The 21,801-nt window shown below is 33.0% G+C and overlaps 2 protein-coding genes across 3 annotated transcripts in view; one reads left to right on the top strand and one right to left on the bottom strand.

Annotated features, from left to right (window-relative positions):
• Positions 1–114: 114 nt before the first annotated feature.
• Positions 115–21,801, bottom strand: part of LOC145734179 (dipeptidase 1-like) — a 129,257-nt gene continuing 107,570 nt past the window's right edge. The window contains exons 5-10 of the mRNA XM_081987370.1: positions 10,134–10,266; positions 9,932–10,082; positions 9,808–9,877; positions 9,496–9,757; positions 6,610–6,685; positions 115–6,550 (exon numbers count right to left, since the gene is read on the bottom strand). Coding sequence (XP_081843496.1) covers positions 6,313–6,550; positions 6,610–6,685; positions 9,496–9,757; positions 9,808–9,877; positions 9,932–10,082; positions 10,134–10,266 — 930 coding nt within the window. The 3' untranslated portion in view covers positions 115–6,312. The remainder of the gene's footprint in view (positions 6,551–6,609; positions 6,686–9,495; positions 9,758–9,807; positions 9,878–9,931; positions 10,083–10,133; positions 10,267–21,801) is intronic.
• LOC145734180 (uncharacterized) lies at positions 13,027–17,163 on the top strand. Of its 2 annotated transcripts, none has more exons than XR_014179370.1 (2): positions 13,027–16,241; positions 16,318–17,163. XR_014179370.1 is itself a non-coding variant. In XM_081987372.1 (2 exons), the coding sequence occupies exon 1, from the start codon at positions 13,402–13,404 to the stop codon at positions 14,584–14,586; it is 1,185 nt and encodes a 394-aa protein (XP_081843498.1). In that variant the 5' UTR covers positions 13,028–13,401; the 3' UTR covers positions 14,587–14,590; positions 15,154–17,163. The 2 variants fall into 2 exon arrangements, 1 of the variants encoding a protein (XP_081843498.1); XM_081987372.1 differs by having other exon boundaries at positions 13,028–14,590; positions 15,154–17,163.

The raw sequence follows: 21,801 nt of genomic DNA, 5'->3' as shown, positions 1-21,801 counted from the left end.
ATACCATAAGCCAGAATAACTATCTCCTTACCTTCTCACGTTTCTGATCTCCTTTCTTCTTGACAAATGTCGAAGCAATCAAGAACAAAAAAGCAAAAAAAAAACAAACGCATATTTATTGTAAATTGTTTATTAACAGCCATATTCAAATTACTTTAACAAAACGTATAACAAAAGTTAAAAAATCGTTTTAATACACACATAATATTATTTTCTAAGATGTTTCCGTTCCTAGCGACAGAAGGGACTCTATACGATTTAATTAATTAACTGGATGTAGCTTTCCTTGTGTTGTTACAATAATTATTATTACCTATATTATTGTTTTCCCAAGCAGTAACATTCAAAATGTACAACTTTGTTGACAGTATGCCGGAAACAAATTTTTTCAGCTGGGAAAAGAGAGGAGGTATATTGTATTCGCCTATAGATACAACAGTTATGACTTAGTATTATGATATGTCGGAAAAGTAACATCTAACATTTAATTTACAAATAGTAAGAAATTGGTCCATCAATATTTCACAATTTCTAAAAAGTTCTATACAACTGCACAGGTATGGTAATTTCAAAATTGTCCTTAGGAAATGAATGGTAAGAGGACTCTGTAATGGTTTTCTCTTACCATTCGTTTTCTAGAGAATTTTTAAATTTATATACCTGTAAATGTTATTGCAATGTACATTTAATCAACGATTTTTACAAGTCTTATAACTACTCAAGTAAGACTAAAAAGTTAAAGTACAAATTAGTAGAACAATCATGGTAGAATGTAACTACTAAAGCAATTTTGTGTTAATTTTCAAGATAAAGTGAGAAAAAAACAAGTATTTAGTAACACCCGTTCACTGAATAAATCAAATGTCAATAATTTGTCTGTAATTTTCTTTTACTATTAAAGAAATCATTTAATCTACTGAATAAAACTTTCGACTCATTGCTACCAAGAAATGAAACTTAAAAACTTATTATAAAGAAAAACTAGAAATCACTTGACCCCTTTTAGCCGTTTGTAGTGTACGAGCACACCTTGGGACCGTTAAAAAAGCGTGAAAAACCAGAACGTTTTCCTGTTTATACAAAAGTACGGAAAATGCAAAATTTATGGCCCTTTTACTGACGCTTCCAACCCGGACAAAACGTTTTAGACATTTTACCTTCCACCGCCGTGCGTTATATGGAAAGCTCGTAAAATGTTTTAGATATCCGAATACGACAATCTCTTATGAAAAATGCATAAAGTCTGATGTGGAGTACGGCACAATGCACATATTCTAAAAATCGTTTTCTGCATCTTGTTTTATCTGTTGTGGCACAGGATGATAATAATGGGGGCGGTTTGATTTTTACATGTAAATGGAGAACATGGAGCGAAGTTTGATTTTTAACTTAAATCAGAAGAAAAGTTTGATCATTTCTATACATATTCATATAAACGTGAGTGCTTTTAGATTTCAAATATCTGTACAAGTCTTATTCTACATAAATGTTTATACATGAATGGATTTGCTATACGTCAATGGTAATTGTAACATTTCTAGTTTTTTGTTGTATAAATATTTTCATTGCTTGAAATGAGAATTAAGTTATGAACCTACAGTGGCTTGCCACTGTTTTTTAATTAAAAAAGGCCAGTAAAGTGTTGATAGGGACGCCACTGGCAAAATGCAGTGGCAAATGCCTGTATTAGTGTAAAATTGTGACCACACTAAGTGTTGCAGATAATTGTGGCATGGTAATAAAAAAAAAATTGAAAACCTTGTATTATATTTTTGGATCTTCTGGAAGGCTTCTGAGAGACAAAAAGATACCAATTATCTGTTGCAAAATGGGTAAGTATCAATTTACAAATTTAAACTAACCAAATAGTTTCCAAATGCTCCTAAAGTAGTCTAAAAAACATATAAATGTAAAAACATTCCAAAAGACTATAAAAGCTTTTAGAACCGTCTACAAGGTTTCAAATGCCTTAAAAGCAGTCCAGAACCTTTAATGCTCTTTAAACTGTTCAAACACTTTCCAAATGCTCCTAAAGTATTCTAAAAAAGTTTTAAAACACTACAGAAACTCTACAGTCCTTCTCAAGAAGTCGAAAGCCTTCCAAAACAATCTAGAAAAGCTTCCAAAAGCTTTTAGAACACTCTAAAGGCTTCCAAATGATTTTCAACTAGTCTGGAAGCTCTCAAATGCTTTTAAAAGCAGTCCAAAACATTGAATGCTTTTTAAAATCTCCAGAATTCTTCAAAATGCTTCTAAAGCAGTCAAAAGCCTTCCAAGAGCGTTTAGAACAGTTTAGACGCTCTCAAAATATTTAAAGACAGTCTAAAAGCTTCCGTATGCTTTTAGTGCAGTTAAAAAGCTTCCAAAAGTAATTAGAACCGTCTACAAGGTATTTTTAGTGCTTTAGAGTCATAATTATAATAAACCATTTCTAAAAAAGTTACCAACACCGCAATAAAATTCAGGAGGTTCCATTTAAAAATATACAACTTTACTATACAATTTTCTTCGACTCCCTGTATACCTAGAGTGTTACTTTTTTAAACATTATCAAGATCAGTGTTACACTCTGTATACCACTAAAAATATCTGGATGTCAAGCAATGTTAAATTCTAATTATGCGGAAAACAAAGAAAGTTAGGATGATAACAATGCAAATGCTTTGAATGTGACTGTTTGCTTCTACTATTTGTCACATTCAAAATTAATAGCCTTGTACAGGGTGGGCCAAATTGGACGCCTCTAAATAAAGCTTGCTGAAGCTCCTTTTTTAATAGAAATTAATTTCTTTATATCGATCGTGGGACGCCCTGTATAAACTATATTCCAATATCAACTGTTTTTTGTTTATTACTAAAATTAAAATGCCAATGTTGCAAGATATTATACACATATACGAGTAGGACTAAAATAATGGGCTTTCTCTAGCAGTACTAGATTGGTGCACCCTGTATACGTATTTAGTTGTTGTTGGGAAGCATTACTTGCTTAAGTAAACCAATTCATTCATGTATAAATTCCTTATAAATGTACGTATAACAATGTTATAATAAAGTATCTACTATGTTCAGTTGTGATTCTTATATTAATATGTCTATAACTATATTATCTAGAATTAAAGAATGCCATTATGTACAAAATTTCCAACACCGCAGCAAAGGTAGAACTTACGGCATTCTTTTTTTTTACTAATTATTTTAGAATTACCCACATAAAACAACTCTTTTTCTTCGAGTCGGAAAGATGCAAATTAAGAAAAAAATGTTTAGGTGGTAAAAACGTGTTTTTGCAACAAACGGGCAATAATCTACAGAGAGTAAAGATTTAAAAAAATTTTAAAGCAAAATTATATTATTTTTACGGTAGTTAAACAGTTGAAAAAAACGTAGATATAGTCCGTTATAACTAATACACGATTTCTGTCAAAAACTCGAAGTCAAAGTCTCAAAATTTAAAAAACAACAGACAGCAGACAAACAGGCTTAAATAATTTAAGCCTTCCAGATTTTAAACTCAATAAATTTTCTTTTAAAGATAATACATTCCTGCTTTCGTTTAGTGAAAAAGCTCTGGACGAATAATACTATTCAATGTTAATAGTGACTTTTTTGCATTGCCATAAAGTGACTGTATTAGCCTTCTTAGCAAGTTTGGCTTTGTGAGCGTTCTAATCACTTTCAAAATTGTGAAATTTTTGAAAACTCTCAAGGTTTATTTCTAAAAAAACCTTTCATTAATTTTATACCCAATCTTTCGTTGTTAAAAATTCTCCAAACAATTTTTTTGTTTAAATGTTCATAGATTTGTTAGAAACACAAAAATAACCATGGATTTTGAATCAATATTTTGTGTAACTTTATGGAGTTAAAGTATCTCTGAACTACGTATGTCAAGAACCGTTTTTACCACCTGAAACACGATTTATAAAATTAAAAGTCTTAGTACTAGCTTACTCTACACTTATTCTAGGTTATACTAAACTTCTGCCCTTAATCAACTTACAGAAAAACCTTATTTTCGCATTCAACTTTAACTATTTTGTTATGATTAACGTGTTCTGTAATGATTTGTCACATTTTAATAATATCCTAATTTCAATGATTTAGCACCATATTTTCCTTAAAAAACACTATATTATTATTTATATGATATTCTATTTAGCTGTTATTTAAATATTATACTCTACTTGATTTTACTATTTTTTTTCTTCATAAAATTTTGTACATAGTACATAACCAACTTTAAAATATTATACTTGTACACCTAACATTAAACTACCGCTTAAAATGTAACAATTATCATTAGAGTCCGGATTTATGGAAATTTTCCTTTTTGTAAATGTAAATAATAAAAGCAACCAAACTTTGACATCTAATGTGAAACGATTTTCGCAAAAACACGTCATTTGACAGATTTTGTTTGATTTTCTCTTCTTTTTGTGCTTATTTGCTGCCATTTTTAGTATGGTTTCATGTTGTATAGGTTAATTTACCATTGCAATAGCTATATTGAGATATTGAAGGCTTCTGAGAGACAGAAACATAAAAATTATCTGTTACAAAATTGGTAAGTATCAATTTACAAATTTAAGTTGACCAAATAATTTCAAAATGCTCCAAAGTAGTCTAAAAAAATTTAAACACATTTCAAAACACTATAGAAGCTCCAAAATGCCTTGCAAAATCTTAGAAAAGAGCCTAGAAGATATATCTATAGAAGCTCTCAAAAGATTTCAAGAAAGTAGTTTTAAAAGGTTTTAAAACACTACAGAAACTCCACAATATTTTAAAACAATCTAAAGGCTTCCAAATGATCTTCAACTAGTCTAAAAGCTCTCAAAGGCTTCCTTCCGTATGCTTCTAAAGCAGTTTAAAAGCTTCCACAAGTTTCTAGAAGCAGCCATAAGTTTTCAAATGCTTAAAAGCAGTCCAAAACCTTCAATGCTTTTTAAACTGTCCAGAAACCTTCCAAATGCTCCTAAAGTAGTCAAAAAACATTTCAAAATACTACAGAAACTGCAAAATGCTTTTAAAACAGTCTAGATGCTCTCAAAACATTTAAGGACAGTCTAAAAGATTCAGTATGCATTTAGAACAGTTTAAAAGCTTCCAAAAGTTTCTATACAAGGTTTCAAATGTCTTAAAAGCAGTCCAGCACCTTCAATGCTCCTAAAGTAGTCTAAAACGATTTCAAAACACTACAAAAACTCCAAAATGCTTCTAAAAGAGTCAAACCTTTCAAAACCATCTAGAAGGTTCCAAAAGCTTTTAGAACAGTTTAAAAGATTCCAAATGCTCTTTAACTAGTCTAGAAACTTTTAAAAATTAGAACCGTCTAGAAATTTCCAAATGCCTCTAAAACATTCCAGAAACTTCAATATGCTCTGTCCAAAAACCTTCCAAATACTCCTCAAGTAGTTTAAAAAGATTTTAAAACACTACGGGAACTCCAAAATGCTTCCTAAGCAGTCGAAAGCCTTCCAAAACGGTCTAAAAGATTCCAAATGCCCTTCAACTAGTCTAGAAGCTCTCAAAAGGTATCAAAACAGTCTAGAAGCTTCCAAAAATTTCTAGAACTGTCTAAGAATTTCCAAATGCCTCTAAAGCATTCCAGAACCTTCAATATGCTCTTTAAACTGTCCAAAAATCGAGCCAAAAACTTTCCAAATGCTCCTTAAGTAGTTAAAAAAAAATTTGAAAGTTTTTTAAGAAAAAATGAGAAAAATTACATCTCTGAAAGAGTTTTGTTCTTTTTTTAAAACTTTTTATGCTTTTTTAAGGAAAATAGTTTTGCTTTTTAAGCGCATTTTTTCATGATTTTAGTGTTTTTTAATCCGGACTCTAATTATCATCAATATTAATCTGTATAACATGGAAGGGATTGCTTATTCACTATATTTGGCTAACGTATCAAAACTTCTTGGAAAATTTCGCAAAGTCTTAGGTGGTACACCCTGCTAAAGGGATCAGTCTATAACAAATTGATTACTACTAATAAATCATCATTCCATTACGAACATTAAAGGAGTGTTACGAAGCAGTTTAATTGAAAATTCAAAAAAAGATGCCTTTTATTAAAACTTCAAAAATAGTAGGCGTTAACGTGGCAGTTATACAGGATTTTCGTTAGTAGTTATTAGAGATTTGAAAAATTTTAGGTCTAATAAAAAAATGTGTTAAGCATTTGAGTAACTCCATCTAAACCCCGAAAAAAACCGACGATCTGCAGTAGTAACAACTATAGTAATAATAATATATTAATATAAAATATATCTCTTTTCTTACACAGAACTTTACAAATCGTTTGTTTGGTTAGTAGTTTGCTTGTGACGTACAATTACTAATGCCCTTGGGCCGCGGCATAACGTCCTCGAAAGGAGGGACACCAGCTTTCTTTAATTCATCCCTAATTCTCTCTACCTTTTGCATTACCCTTAAAAAATTCAATCCAGCTAACTTCTGTAAGTCCTCCACCGACCATTTTCCCGTACCCATCAGTTCCGCGAAGAGGGTGGGATAGGAAGCAACATCTTCAAGTCCTTGAGGAACGCTAAAAAAATTGTAAAATTATTTGTTGGATTGCTTGATTTGTTAGTAAAATTTACTTACTAATTAATTCCGTCGTAGCCAGCTCCGATACCGACGTTATCTACTCCAGCTATTTCTCTTATGTGGTTAATATGAGCTAGAATAGTATAACAAATTAAAAGTTTAAATAATTTTCAAAGTAAATTCAAACTATTTTTTTGGAACTGAAGAATAATCAAAATAAACATTTGAAAAGGTAGATTTGAGACCAAAATAATGCAAAAAAAAAACAATTTTATTTACAACCATATATGTAATGCTGTCATTACTAACGTCATTGAAGGTTAGGAAGTATCATATTGCGCACCTTTACTTCCCGCCCTCACTTCCCGCCCTCATTTCCCGCCCTCTAAAATTGTGATTGTTAATATTTTTAAAAAAAAAAAAGATGATTGAATCAAATTTTTTAAATGTCAGATAGTCGGATCGATATTCAGTTCGCAAATAATAAATTGAGAAAAATGTCCTGGATTACAACTCGAATTGTATGCATTCTAACGGTTATAATGCCTATAATACATTACAATACTAAAATTAACATGATCTAAACTAAAACAAACTACTTATTGAAATTAATGGTTACATTTGAATTATTATAAGTGTTTATAGAAATATTTAGGCCAGTACCAGCACTGGCGTCTCCAACAGTTGTCTCTTTGGTCGACAAATTAATTTGCTGCTGAATGACTGAGGTTTGTGAACTACTTGCAACAGCTTCAGAAGACATGGCACGTTGGGACAGCATATGTTCAGAATGAAACAATGATTTGTAAATTTTGATAGAAATATGATGGTTGTAAATAAAATAGTATACAAACCTCGGTAGGAAGTTTCATTCCTGTCTCGAGATCCTAGCTAAACCTCGACGCTTCGCGTCTCGGCTATCTAACTAATCTCTCGACAGTAATGAAACTCTTCCCACCCCGGTGTGTAATATACTATTACTTCTACCATTGTGTCACAATTAGACTTTATTTGCCTAGTCAGCAGTCAAATCTACTTGTATGGAAACACCTCAACAAAGAGTACCTTACGACAAGCTAAGGAACAACAAAAAAATTAACATAGTAAAGGGTATTCAAAAACACCCTGTATGCGAAAAATCAAACAAAAATAAGATGATCTATTACGGTAAGTTTCCATGTACTCATACGTACGGTGTGTCCATAAAGTATGGAATAAATTCAATTAAAATTCAGAAAATTATCTTTCAGAAAAATGCTCGGACACGTATTCGACCTTCCAGTTGACATTTTCAAATAAGAACCTTCATTTTTTGTTGCATTGCAAGAAACCAAACAATATAATTTCTTAAATGGGATGGCCCATTTTTTATTTGATTTTTGGAATCTACGGCTAGATGAAAAATGAGACTGTTTTTGCTCTAGCAGTCTTGATTGGCCGCCCCTCAAATCGAGCAGAAATTCCTAATTTGAGCAAAATTTTCGTGCACTTATCTAGAAAATTGTGAATAACTCGCTTATTTGAACCATCCTGTATATACGAGCCGTATAACAAAAGAAAGCTAATTAATGGTGCTCTCACGTGGCGTTGAGCGAACACGACTAAGTTGTCCGGTTCGGCCGCTAGAGGGCGTCAAATTTAACCCAGCTTTTTTGTAGTTTTTGCTAAATATCTCAGGAATGCTTCTTCAAAGTTTTACTTCCAATGCTCTTTTTTGGTACCAGGCACCGTTTGTCCTTGTGTGGTACCTTTGAATTTATTTAGAGACAGATTTTGATTTCTTAAAATAAACTTCCACTGCCTAAATTCCTTTAGGTTGATGATACAAAAATGACGTAAAGTGTCATTTGTAAAAATGTAATTTTTTAAGGATGCCACGCACTGAAAACGGTCAAAATTGACATAATTTTCAGGTTATCCCCAAAACCGTGACAGTTGGGACAAAATGGATCTCAGGGTGATACAGGGTGTCTCAGATTAGCGGCTGAGTACAGGGTGTCGCAAAAAAGTGAAAAACAACTTTTAGTTTCCAAAAAACAAAAGTCAAGTCAAAATTGTCAAAAAGCTTGATTTTGACAATTTTGTGATAGTTTGACAGACACAGCAATGACCTTTTTTGAAAATATTGTTGAAAAACCTATGGTCTGGACTATATTTTACCTTCAGTGACCTTTTGTTGTAACTGTTGAAATAACTATTTTAGGTTAAAGCAAAAATGGTTAGGTTTGTGAAGCTTGACTTAGACGCCCTCTAGCGGCCAAACGGTGCAACCGATTAACTTAAATGAGCATATTTTTGGAAAGCTTACGACTTGAGCTATCTTTTCACTTCAATCGCTATTAGTCGTCAACTGTCAAATAAGCAAGTTATGAAAAATTTTTGGAAAAAGTGCACGAAAATTTCGCTCAAATTAGGAATTTAATTTAATAATAAAAGAAAAAATACGTTTTTGTTTTAATTTTATTAAATTTAATTTTTTAATTACTGTTTTTTAATATTATTGAACACTATTTTCAATAAAACATGTTAAATTTTTCATGTTATTTTCTCGAAAACAGCTGAATATCGACATGGGATATGACATGAAAAATACCCACAACTATACGTAGAAACCATAATTGCAACAAAAAAGTCTCATTTGAAACTGTCAATTCTCTGTATCTTGATTTTGGAGCACCCTGTATATCAAATTTTTTCATCAAAAAATGCGCGTTAATACATGTCCAAGCATTTTTCTGATTAGACAGTTTTTTCCCAAAAATGAAATAGCACAGCAAAGTAACAATGGAATGTTCAAACATTTTTTGTCAAAAGAATTTGAGATTATGGATCACTTTGTATATTTTGCTATCTAATTATTTAAAACCATAACAAAAACCAAGCTGAAGATTGATTACAATTTTCTGTTATAATTAAATAATATACAAATTTCTGAGAACTTACCAACAGCGTCAGCAACAGAAGCAGTATCTCTGCAAGTCAAAAAAATTGAATAAAAATTAACCATAATGATGCCACCATTCAGAGCCAATTTCCTTAAAGTATCATCTGCCACATTCCTAGTGGAATTGCACAGGGCGTGTGCGGAGGAGTGGCTGAAGATGACCGGAGCTTGCGAAACTTCGAGTGCATCGCGCATAGTACCCACTGAAACGTGCGACAAGTCGACTATCATTCCCAGACGATTCATTTCTCTTACAACTGCCTGAAAACCACACAGTTTTCTCTAAGATACTTAATTATTTTTATTTTCACCTTTCCAAAATTTGTTAAACCTCCATGTTCAGGCTTCTTGTCTGGCATATCAACATGGGAACAGTCGGCCCTAAGAAGAAACACAATTTAAAAACATTTTTTTTTTAAGTATAGAGCAACTCACCAGGGTGTATTACATGTAGATGTTAACGTAAGATATCTAACTCCTACGTGATACAAAGTTCTTAAAACTGCTAAACTTCCAGCTAAGGAGTGTCCTCCTTCTACCCCTATTAGTGAACACATGTGGTGATTCTTGTGAGCTGTTTCTATATCTGAAAAAATTATATCAGTTCTAGTACGGTGTGTTTTTCTTTAAAAGTTACCTTCCGAAGATGTACAAAGAACGAGGCGTGGATGGTACCATTCTGTAAATCTTCTAATAACATCAATTTGCTCTAAGGTGAGTTGGACAGCGTCCTTGTGTTGTGAGTCGCAGGGCACATACGCCGCCCAAAACTGAAAGAGAAAATAAGTTTGAGTTGTTGTTAATTAGTTATAGAAATATACTAGAAATCAAAAAAAAACTTGAATAAAGTCATAAATTTCAAAAGTGTACCCACATCGCCTACTATACTAGAAAGCCTAGAAGGTGCTTGTCAAAAATTCCAATATGGCGGAAATAGTGGTGACAGTTTGCGTTTGTTTGTATTGTGGAAATTGAGTTTTTTGAGGATTAGATGAATTTTTACGGTTTAAAATGAAGACATGAAGTTATTTTTGTTTGCTGCCGTTCATAAGTTTTTCAAAATTGTAACAGCAATTCAGGAAAAAGCCTAACCGTGTCAGTTTTTTACTTTACAAAAAACTGGATCTAACTCAACAGTGGTTGAACACTTTGAAGTGGGATGATTTTACTCCAACACTATACTCAATGGTAGGTACAAGTGCTTTCCAGTACAGTAAACTTATTAGGTACTTGTTATATGCACAGGTATGTGAGTTACATTTTAAAGCATCCTTCATTGTGAGAGCAACAAAAATAATTTTGAATGAATGTTCTTGGTAATAACATAAGAACCATTCTCCAGTTTTGCTTACCTAGTTTAAAGTATTTACAGATTTTCTTACATTGAACAGTGTTTAAACTAGTTTGCTGTGTGTTGTACTTTCCAGGACAAATGTTCGAACCAATTTGTTTAGGCTGGACTTGAATGTGTATAAAAAAGGAGAAATGAACCTTTTTTTGATTTTTCACTTACAACTTGCAATCAACTACACGAAACAATTAAAAAAAAAAACATATTTTTTACTGCATCTGCATACGTTTGTGTATAAAACGAAAACCGCTAACGCCGCCATTAAAAGTGACATTTTAGGCTTTCTAGTATAGAGGGCGGTGGTACCCAACATAAGGGACAACAGAAAGGACTTTGCCTTGACGGTTTTTGGCAAAACTGCAAATGTCACAGTACACAGTCTTGTCATCCAAATTTTGGTTGTTTTTCGAATAATATTTTTGTTGTCGCCAAAATTACTGTGTGCTCTAATCTGCATTAACTTTTTCTTCGATATTCAGTACTACAAAAAATTTATTATTTAAGTCTATCCCAGGGCTAGCGGCAGTAACGTTACAGTAACGTAATAATTGTCGTTCTTTGTCTATTAGTTGTGAACTGAGCAAGACGGAATTTTGACGTCATTAACGTATGTTCTTTAACTAATCGTTAAAATCCGGCGTTAGCGCTGCCGGCAACGTCATTTAAAATTTGTAATTTTGGTTGTTTGACGTTTATTGCCACTTGACAGTTTCTTTTGTGCGTTGTATTTGTGCTTTTCATATTTTGATATTTTCGGTAACCGAAAATGTCTAAACAGTACAATGAGGGCGAACAGCGGCTGATTGTTGTTTCATGTGACACACAGAAGGTTGGTTGTTTGCTTACCTTACTTTGCAGGTTTACCATCAAGAAAAATAACACACACAGTACAGAATCAGTAGCAACACCAGCCCGCACAATTTAAGTAAAATAATAACCCAATTTTTCCCAAATTTTTCCCAAGGTTTTTAAATTTTGCTGTTTCCAGCCTAACCTCACTCTTGTGAGTCTTGTCAAATCGGTAAACAAAACAACTGAAGCACTGTCAATGTCAATTGTCAACCAATATGTTTCTATCCTTTGCTAACCCTAAAATCACACTAATGCCATGTTGCCAAATACTAAATCGTAAAAGAGTATTGATCCGAACTTTACAATATGTCTGTCTTAACGAAAACAAAACTTTTTAAATCAAGTTTTTGTAGTTTTTGTTTTGAAACACCGTATAACAAAAGAAAGCTAATTAATGGAGCTGTCAGGTGACGTTGAGCGGGCAAGGCTAAGTTGCCCCGTTTAGCCGCTAGAGGGCGAAAAAGTTGACTATCGTTTTTTGCTCAATATCTCAGGAACGTTTCAGGTTAGAGGTCTGAAATTTTTACCACAAATGCACCTCGATGGGGCACCGTTTGACTTTAAAAAATTAAAAACTAGAATTGTCAAGAAATTTCAAATGAACATTTTTTTTGTTTCAAAATTAACCTCAACTGCCTGAATACCTTCAAGTTAATAGTACAAAAATGTAAAAAACGAGTAATTTTTCAATTTTCAGATTTTCCAGTTTTTCCGTAAAATTACCGAAATTTTTCTGCGGCTGGAATGGAGAGTACATATATTTTACAATACAATTTGAAGTATTAAAAGAATATCTTTCGTACAAAATTCGATTTGCACGCGAACTTAACGAGGATGAATTATTCTGATTGGAGGTTCGGTGAGAGATATGCGGCAAATCATAATGTAAATTTACAGTTTTACCGCATCCGCTGCAGAATAATATTTTAATCTGCGGACCATCAAACAAAAATGAGATAATGTGAAGTAACAATGTAATAGAGAGAGAAAATATTTTTTTCTACGACCCCTATAGGAAATAAAATTATCCTCTCTCATTTGATAGATGAAAAAACAATATTTTGTTTTACAAGACAAAGTCTAATAGATGCTTATTTTTTTTTTATTAGTCTAGGTTTCATGTGACAATTTTATTCAAATAAATTCAAAAAAACTTATTGCTCAAACGCTGTCCTCTAGCGGTTGCTTACAGTAGTATAAAGAGAAATCTGTCTGTAGTGCGCATATCACATCTGATGTTTAATCTAATCAATAGATGGAGCGGCATCCACATCGCGCAAATTCAAAATGGCAGACATAAACATTTGCAAAGAGTTCTCACCAATCTAATTTAATACTAATTGTAGTCACTTGAAAACATCAATTTTCACTCAACCACTTTTGATTCAATATTTAAATGTACATTTGTAATATTCCATTGAAATTTAAAATGATAAAAACTGGTGGAAAGTTTTCAGCACATGCGCATTTAAAGGCTTGAAACGCAGCCAAGCCTACGTCGATGTGTTGAACTTGTGAGAAACGTCATTGTCCATTGTGTTTGCGCGCTATTTCCCATACGTTTTACGTCAAAACTCCAAATACCAAACATCCTGAGTTATTTTCAATTAAATGGATTGGCGCGTCTTTAACAATTTAATTTAAGTGCACACTGCGTCGCCCAATCCGGGACAACCTGTTGGTTTATCCAGCTGCTGCAATTATGTCTGGCCTCCCAAAAGTGAAAGGACCAAATCTGAATTTACAAGAAAGGGTGTTTACAGGCAATTTTCCCAAGGAAGCCCTCAGCAAAATGAATCGACCGCGATTAGAAAGGTTTGTTTTGCAGTTGGTTGAAAGTACTTCCGGTGTGTCAGCTAATGAAGCTCAAGATTTTGAGGGGCTTTGCAGAAGATTGTTTTTGAAGGAGGTGGACAAGCCACAATGGTGGCCCTCTGACCAGATTATATTCAGAACTATCACACCGGATGGAAGGTACTTAATGGATTTGCTGAAATTTTTAGTTTACAAATGCTGTGAGTTTTTCAAAAAACCAAAAGAAAACCTAAATACTGAAGTGTTTGTTACCCAAGTGGATGAAAGCTTGAGAAGATCAAAGAGAAAACTTCACAGCTTACATAGTGCAGAAAGTTATGACAGTGAGTTTACACCAGCAAAGCGACGAAGAACTTTACTGCCTAGAAACTACAGTGCTCAGGTGAATAAAAAAAACTCTGAGATACTCAGTCAAATCAAAAGTCCAGTCATAAATTTGCAAGACATTTTATACAAACCCAAGTCACTTGATCAAGGCCAGTTCTTAAAACTGTTTAAACTAAAAAGCATATCAAGCCCCATTACTGAAAATCTCTCAGGTTTACCATGGACATCATACAGTTCAGTTAAATTTAACATGTGTACACATATACCTTTTTCCTCTGATCTTGGTATGGAATTGATGAGACGTGACAACCACACCTGTCCAGAAATTACTAAAACTAGAAAATTGGATAGGTTGGAATGGCACCTAAATAAACCCAGCATGAACCCTGAGCCTGCCAGTTCCTTCCCAGTTTCTTACCAAGAAAAAAAAAACACCACATTCCACACATATAAAATGCCAAAAAGACAACACTACCAGCAACCAGGACAATTCTATTATGGGGAAATTGAAGACTGGCATCGACGCCACTTGACAGTTTCTGTAGTTTGTGATAACTTGAAACAGTTGCAAAAAACTCATGGGAAAAAATCCAACTCTAAACTACAGGTGGTTTTGTCAAGAATCACTCAGAAGAGAAAGTTAAATGGAAAATCTTTAAATAAAAAGAAGAAAAAAAAGAGAGGAAAGGGAAAGCTTTGGTCCAGGAGGAAAAAGAGCACCAAATCTACAAAAAGAGTTAATTAAGTTGGTATGTAAAAATAATGTTTGACAACTGTCATATGGTTGATAATTTATTAGTTTTTTTTTAACTAGTGAGTGAAGTTTTAAGTTAAGCCTTTCAGCTCGCCTTTCAGTGTCACAGATTAAAATCCAATTGATTTTATTCAGAGTATCTGAAATATATCAGAGTTTATCCTTGAAATGTCTGCAGAATATGAGAGAATTTATCCATTGATGACTAATTTTGTCACATTTTATTGTAGCAACATTTTGTTTGATTCCTGAGACAACAGGAATGAGATAATTATGAGTTTTCACTTTAGTTTACCTATTCACAAAAAATTTAAATTCAAATTCAACTTCACAGCCTGTAATTTAATGATTTCTGATATGTAACAGAGTTAGGTATAAAGTTTTTTTGAAACAACCTTTTGTTTTGAACCGGATATTCTTGAATTTTAGGGAGAAACAAACATTAAATAGCTAACTAATGCATCAAACTTGAACTTTTATTTCTAGTCAAAAACTAAATTTAAAACAGTCTAAATTAAATAGATAAATAATTCTAATACCTTCTTTTTGATTTAACAGATTACCAAAAAAAAAATTACAACACTTGGATGCTATTTAATAGTGCAGTTGCAGAAAACAAGTTTATACGAAATAAGTGATAAAATTGTTCTAACATAAATGATTTAGACACTAAAGACTGAAGACAATATCATAGTTTTAGGTCAAAAATTTGTTGTTTTGTTTATTGTAAATTGTTTGTTTGGTTTGTAGCCTTTACTTTTTAGCAATACCAACAAACAATAAACCACCTTGTAATCTCTGTTATTCTTAAGGTCTGTCCAGATATTCCTAATAATGTCCAATATAAAAGCCAAGCTTAGATTTTTAGGAACAATTGCCTAAGTTAAACAACATTGTTTTTTGATTGATCACAAAATCAAGACTTCCGGTTAAACCGGAAGTGACAGAAAGATGAAAATCTTTTTAAAATCACACATCGAATTTACCTTAATTTAAAAATTTCAAATCTCTATTAGTATTTGGTTCTAATATATTTTTAAAGAAAAGTAGTAGTCCATATTCACACAGTGGAGTAGTGAGTATAAGTGAAATCAAAACTCAGAGTCGATCTCCACAAATATTTATTAAAAAGGTTGTTAATTGCCTAACATGTTTCGGGCGTATTCAGACACCCATCTTCAGAGGCTTAACTAGATCACTAGTCTGCTGACTGTCATTCTAAAAGGGGGGACAGCTGAACCCAAATGTACCAAGGTGGTTTTTTATTCTGCACGGGGGAAAAAACCTTAATCAAAAACCCAGTTCTGGTACAGAGGTGACAGGTTGCTCCGTTTTTTGTTCTCAAAGGGGAAAAAAACTTAATCAAAACCCAGTGTTGATGTCAAAAAGTGAAGTTACTAGCTCAGTTTTTATTCTTAAGGGGGAAAAAACTTAATCAAAACCCGAAGAAGTTGAATGATGTAAAAACTGCATGTCTATCTGAGGAGACCAAATGGACACGAAAGGGACGTCACACAACAAAAAACCGCGGTGGACACTCACAAGTTCAACATTAAACAAATTAAAATGAGGGCGACTTTCCCTTTGTCACTGTGGAGGTGTGACCGTGCAGGGCAACATGGCTTGGGTGCAGCAGGACATGGAGTGTCACACTTTTACATCATTCAACTTCTTCGGGTTTTGATTAAGTTTTTTCCCCCTTAAGAATAAAAACTGAGCTAGTAACTTCACTTTTTGACATCAACACTGGGTTTTGATTAAGTTTTTTTCCCCTTTGAGAACAAAAAACGGAGCAACCTGTCACCTCTGTACCAGAACTGGGTTTTTGATCAAGGTTTTTTCCCCCGTGCAGAATAAAAAACCACCTTGGTACATTTGGGTTCAGCTGTCCCCCCTTTTAGAATGACAGTCAGCAGACTAGTGATCTAGTTAAGCCTCTGAAGATGGGTGTCTGAATACGCCCGAAACATGTTAGGCAATTAACAACCTTTTTAATAAATATTTGTGGAGATCGACTCTGAGTTTTGATTTCACTTATATTTTTAAAGGTTTGGGTGGCTAACTCAAACTGTAAGGAGAATCTGTGTATTTGTTACGTCATCCCATTTTAGTAAGTATTATAAAACTAAATTGTAAGAATAAAATTATAAAAAAAATTCTAAAGTTCCAGTTCTTCTAGATAATCAAAGTGTCAAACATAGTATAAGAGATAAGTCAGTAATTTTTGCTGTTTGTTATAATAATTGTATCTCTATTTTATTTAGAACATAAATAAGTAAAAACTATATTTTTACTGTATCAAAATAGTACTTTGGTTATTATACATGCATAAGTGACAAAATATTATAAGGGAATAAATAAAATGCTTTCGCTGATTGTAGCCAAATCACAAATTCATTGAATAAGTAATGCAACAATTCATTACTAAGCTTGTACAATTAATAAATTTGCCAAATGTGTTATGGTAATTAATAACTAAAAGTTGAACATTGTAATATTTTTGTTTAGAGGTTATATTGTTTATGCGTTATCGAGGGAACAAGAATAAAAACTTATTTTTTCCAACAACGTTTTATTTCTTCAAGAAAACAAATAATTGTCCTATATGCATGATTAGTTATAAATTAATGACAAACAAAAGTAATAATACGTTGTTTTTTGTAGCGTTGCTAATTCCAGAAAAAATCCAGTTAGCTGTTAAAAAAACATCAAATCAAATTTTTCTTTCTTCTGGAAATCCTAAATTACATTCAAATTTATTGTTCACAATGTCGCTCATCCCCGCAAACAATCCAACATTTTACGGAAGGGAAACTTTCATTACGCCCACATATCAAATGCTTCAGTTTGTTTTATTAGAAATGTCTCACAAGCCCCTGTCGGGACAAATGAGAACGATTAAAACGGTTTAAACTGTAAGAGGCCGCTGCAACTAAGTTGCTACTTCTGCTACCAACATTTGGCTACGGCTTCTCAGCTGCAACCGTGTTATGAGCATATAAATCTTTGCTTAATCCAATGCATTTGCGCGAGTTAAAAGGAATTATGCAAGGGCTGGCGTATATGGATATGACTATTCACCCATTGAGTTCGTCGGCTTTGCAAATTGTTCCCGTTTGTTATTCTACCGGCTAAAGTACATTTGAAATGCGGAAAGAGAATGCACCTCGTACATTTTACTGCAGTCGAAACTGTAATTTATGTTTTTTACTTAGTGGAACTAATTATAAAATGCAGTGTTTCGTTTTTAGCGTCTATTGGAGACATTTATTAGCTCTAACTTTACTCCTCTACCATTTAATAATGAATAATGCTATTAAGCGGAATATGACCGCTGTATTTCAGATTCAAGATTTTAAAAGTCTAATTTTTTGGTTTTTTGGTTATATCTCGGAAACTATAAGTGTTTTAACGTCATCCACTCTATACAAAATAACACAGCTAACTAATATAGAGTGCAGACCTTTTCTAATCTTAGTGTATAGTTGTATTTAGAAAATCATATAATTTTGTAACAAAAAACAATATTTGTCACAATCTTAGTAAATCACTCAATACAATTTTTATAAAAGAAATATTATGACAATAGAAAACTACTAAAGATAATATCTTTATTGAACAAAATCACCTGCGTGAATTCTGACTTTCATATAAAAGTATCACTGAATAATACTATTATCTAGGTCAGAGACTTAATTTGCATTTTTTGTTCTGTTTCAGCTGACAATCTATTTAAATGCAGAACTAAACGGTAGCGTAATATAGCTTTTTATTAACACGTCCTTATCTGCCTTTATTACTCCATAAAGCATGTATTTAATGGGCATTGAGCGCCATCGCCAGGAGTCCCAAATTAGATTATAAAACAGACAGGTATTAAAGTTATAGAGGCTAGCGAATATTAAGCTGAAATCCTAAGCTTTAATCGCAGTTCTAATATTGCGACCCTTATTGTTCAGGGAATTTAGATACTAAAATCGAATTGCACTATAAGAAGTTATGGATTCTCGATTTGGTATTCGGGAGCATTTATACACAGAACTTCTGATTGTATATGTCTTTAGAGTACGCCTCAAATTTGATTACTAATTACTTAATTTAAAACAAACAATCTACTCCACAACATAATGACATTCTCCTCTACCCTCCTACAACGTATTTTCTGTTTGATGCTACCTGAAGTAAGTGGTTACGATCTCGGACCCAAACATCAAAGCTAATAACGATGGAAAGATCCTATGTCAGGATACAAGTTTCATTCTTATTAATGGAAGGGTAGGAATTCCATAAGTGGGGTTTGGCAACATAAAACGTATATCCACAAGAGAGTTAAAGCAAATATTTGGGAAGGCATTCTCTGTAAATATTAATTCGTATGATCCCTTTTTTTTGACCGTATGGTCAACCTAGAAACACTCCAGCTGGTTTTTCAATACGGATATTCAAATCCAAAGATGTCATCCTAATTTTCTTTGATCTTTGCTATATTTTGTAACTGAACATAAACGGTCTGTACTTATGTTTCCATGAAACACCGTTATATTTAGTATTTTTCCAATTTCTGTACATGAAGTCGACTTGTATCAAATGCAGAACATCAAACTAGGCCAGCAGAAAATGTCTACGAAACCAAAGGTCAAAAAACGGTGTCAAGTCTGTTTCAATAACGCCTTGATATTAAATTAAATACGCGGAATTCTGTCAATGGTTTTTGAAACAAAATACAGTGCTTACACAATGATACAGATAAATGCACGTAAATTATGCTGAAATCTGTTATATGGCGAACAGTTGCAACTCGAAATATTAGAGACACGAAGAAGTGGAGAAATCCTATACTTACTGAGGAAATGACTTTTATTGCGTCATTTAACGTTCTATGCGGCATATTACTCTTTTAGCTTCAGATATTCGTTTAAAAATGTTCTACAAATATATTTCTAAAATTTTTCCTCACACTGATTGTTAAATACTGTTTTTTAACATCATTACTAAAATTTGAACTAAAAAGTGAACTTTTAAGCACGCGAATAGAAAAAGCGTATATTTCCAGCATAAATGTCCAAACATACCTGCCATATTATTATAAAATACAACAATTTAATGCAATCATGGTAAACAACAAGATTTTTCGCCGGCAACTGTGGCATAAAATATGGAAAAAAACGAAAAGCTTTTATAGTACCACTTATCATGAAAATTGAATGTCTTTTATTCTCTGGTTGGTCGTCCGGGAATATGCCTTTGCGGTCTGGCCTTTATCTTGACACGACCTTATGATGTTGTTTGGCAAGCTCAACCGCACTCTAGGCGCTAGATACCGGCGAATCTCAAATTGAAAATAATGAAATTGAAACTAGAACAAAAATATTCGTTTTTATTCCGGTTTAACTGTACGATAATGTTGATAAAATGGGACTTTTTTGGGTCTGAACAAATCTAAAAGAAGCACACAAAATTAATACTGGATGTTTCAAATCGTCTCCACAATAAATTTATTAGTATTTTAAAGTCTTTAAAAAATGCCCAACGTGTTTCGAGTGCAGTAGCAGCTCATAGGGCTAGAAAAACATGTTGAATGTTAAAAATGTATACTAAAAATACAAAAGAAACTTTTAATGACAGTGGAGACATGTTAAAAATGTTCTGCGCAGCAAACAAAATGAAAATCAACAACACCTTTTTTGATCATTATATGAGTTATAAATACACTTGGCAAAACACAAGAGGACAGCAATCGGTGATAGACTATATTATAACTAACAGAGCGTTTACTCTACAGATGATACTAGATGTGAGAACACTTAAAGCTGCAAACGTGGGCGGTGATCACAAGTTGCTGCTTTGTAAAATTAGACTAAATATACCCCCCACACCCAAACCTAAACCACATTACATAGAGAAATTCAACATAGAATTTCTGGAAGACGAAAGCGTGAAGCAATTGTACGAGTACGTAAAGTAGGCTGTCACAGAAGATAACACAAAACCCAATCAGCAGAGAAGACAGTGTAGACGAACAATGGAGAACCCTAAAACATAATATCCTTAAAGCAGCCAACTAAACTCTAGGAAAAAGACAGGTAGATGTCAAAAGGACAAATAAAACACCATGGTTTACACCGGAAATGAAGGAACTATCAGAACACAAGAAGAAAGCACACATAAAGTATTTACGCAACAGAAACCAATAATATAAGTAGTAGAAGAACCAATAATAAAGATAAAAGAAGATTACTGGGAAATATTAGTACGGAAGCCAGAGAAAGATATCGGGAATGCTAAGAAGGAACAAAAAACAGGCAGACCTCCAAAACGCTAGAAAGAGTGCTGGACATCAACGTCCGAAGAGGCATAGATAGGACAAAACAGGCATTAGCCTCTCATATTAGATAGAATGAAGAAGAATTGTGAATATTAATAGACTTAAAAACTCTCTAATAATTTTATAATTTTTGTTGAGTTGGTATCTACTTCCTATATGTAACTGGATTTATACTATTACACGCAGTATACACAGTGTTTCTGTTGAATTCTCAGTATCATCAAATGAAATATTTTCGACCGCTATGCAACAAAAAATACACTGCACCAGTGTAATTTTACTTTCTCTGCAATGGTGTAATTACGGAATATACAAACGGCAAATACGCTTTCCATCAGACACCATCAATATTACAAAGGAAAACTTGAACCGATACATGCCAATCTCGCTCTAACCATCTAGGTCACTGATTCACAATAGAAAATACTTTCTTGGCAGCCAAACAACATTTCGGCAAGGGCCAAAATATGTTTATCTATTTTATTTTGGGCGGGTTACAGACCAAACACAATTATAGTGTACACAATACATTTTCGATTTTAGAAAGTTCCTTTTAGTCTGTTTTCAACTAAATCGAATTATTTTGATTTCGTGTTCACATCAAAACCAGTAAATTACACATTACACCAAACAGGTCTAATCGATTTGAACTTTTTAAGATTGCGCCCGTTGCCTCAATCTCAGTTTAACTTGCCTGCCCTATAGAGACTTATCACAAGACATCATCTAACTTTGATGTATAGTTTCGAGCTAGTTTCCGGAAACACATTACATAAAGTAATGATTTATATACGGTCATATCGGACTTGCAGCGGAGAAACTGTCGCCAAATGTTACCGTCGTCGCCTTTGGCATAACGGCCTTTTGTGGTTAATGCCGAT

The sequence above is a fragment of the Ips typographus genome, linkage group LG9 (genome assembly GCF_016097725.1).
Source record: "Ips typographus isolate SLU linkage group LG9, UJ_Ityp_2.0, whole genome shotgun sequence".
NCBI classification, from domain to species: Eukaryota; Metazoa; Arthropoda; class Insecta; order Coleoptera; family Curculionidae; genus Ips; species Ips typographus.
Note: the sequence above shows the minus strand (reverse complement) of the source record. Positions and strands in the feature narration are given on the sequence as shown.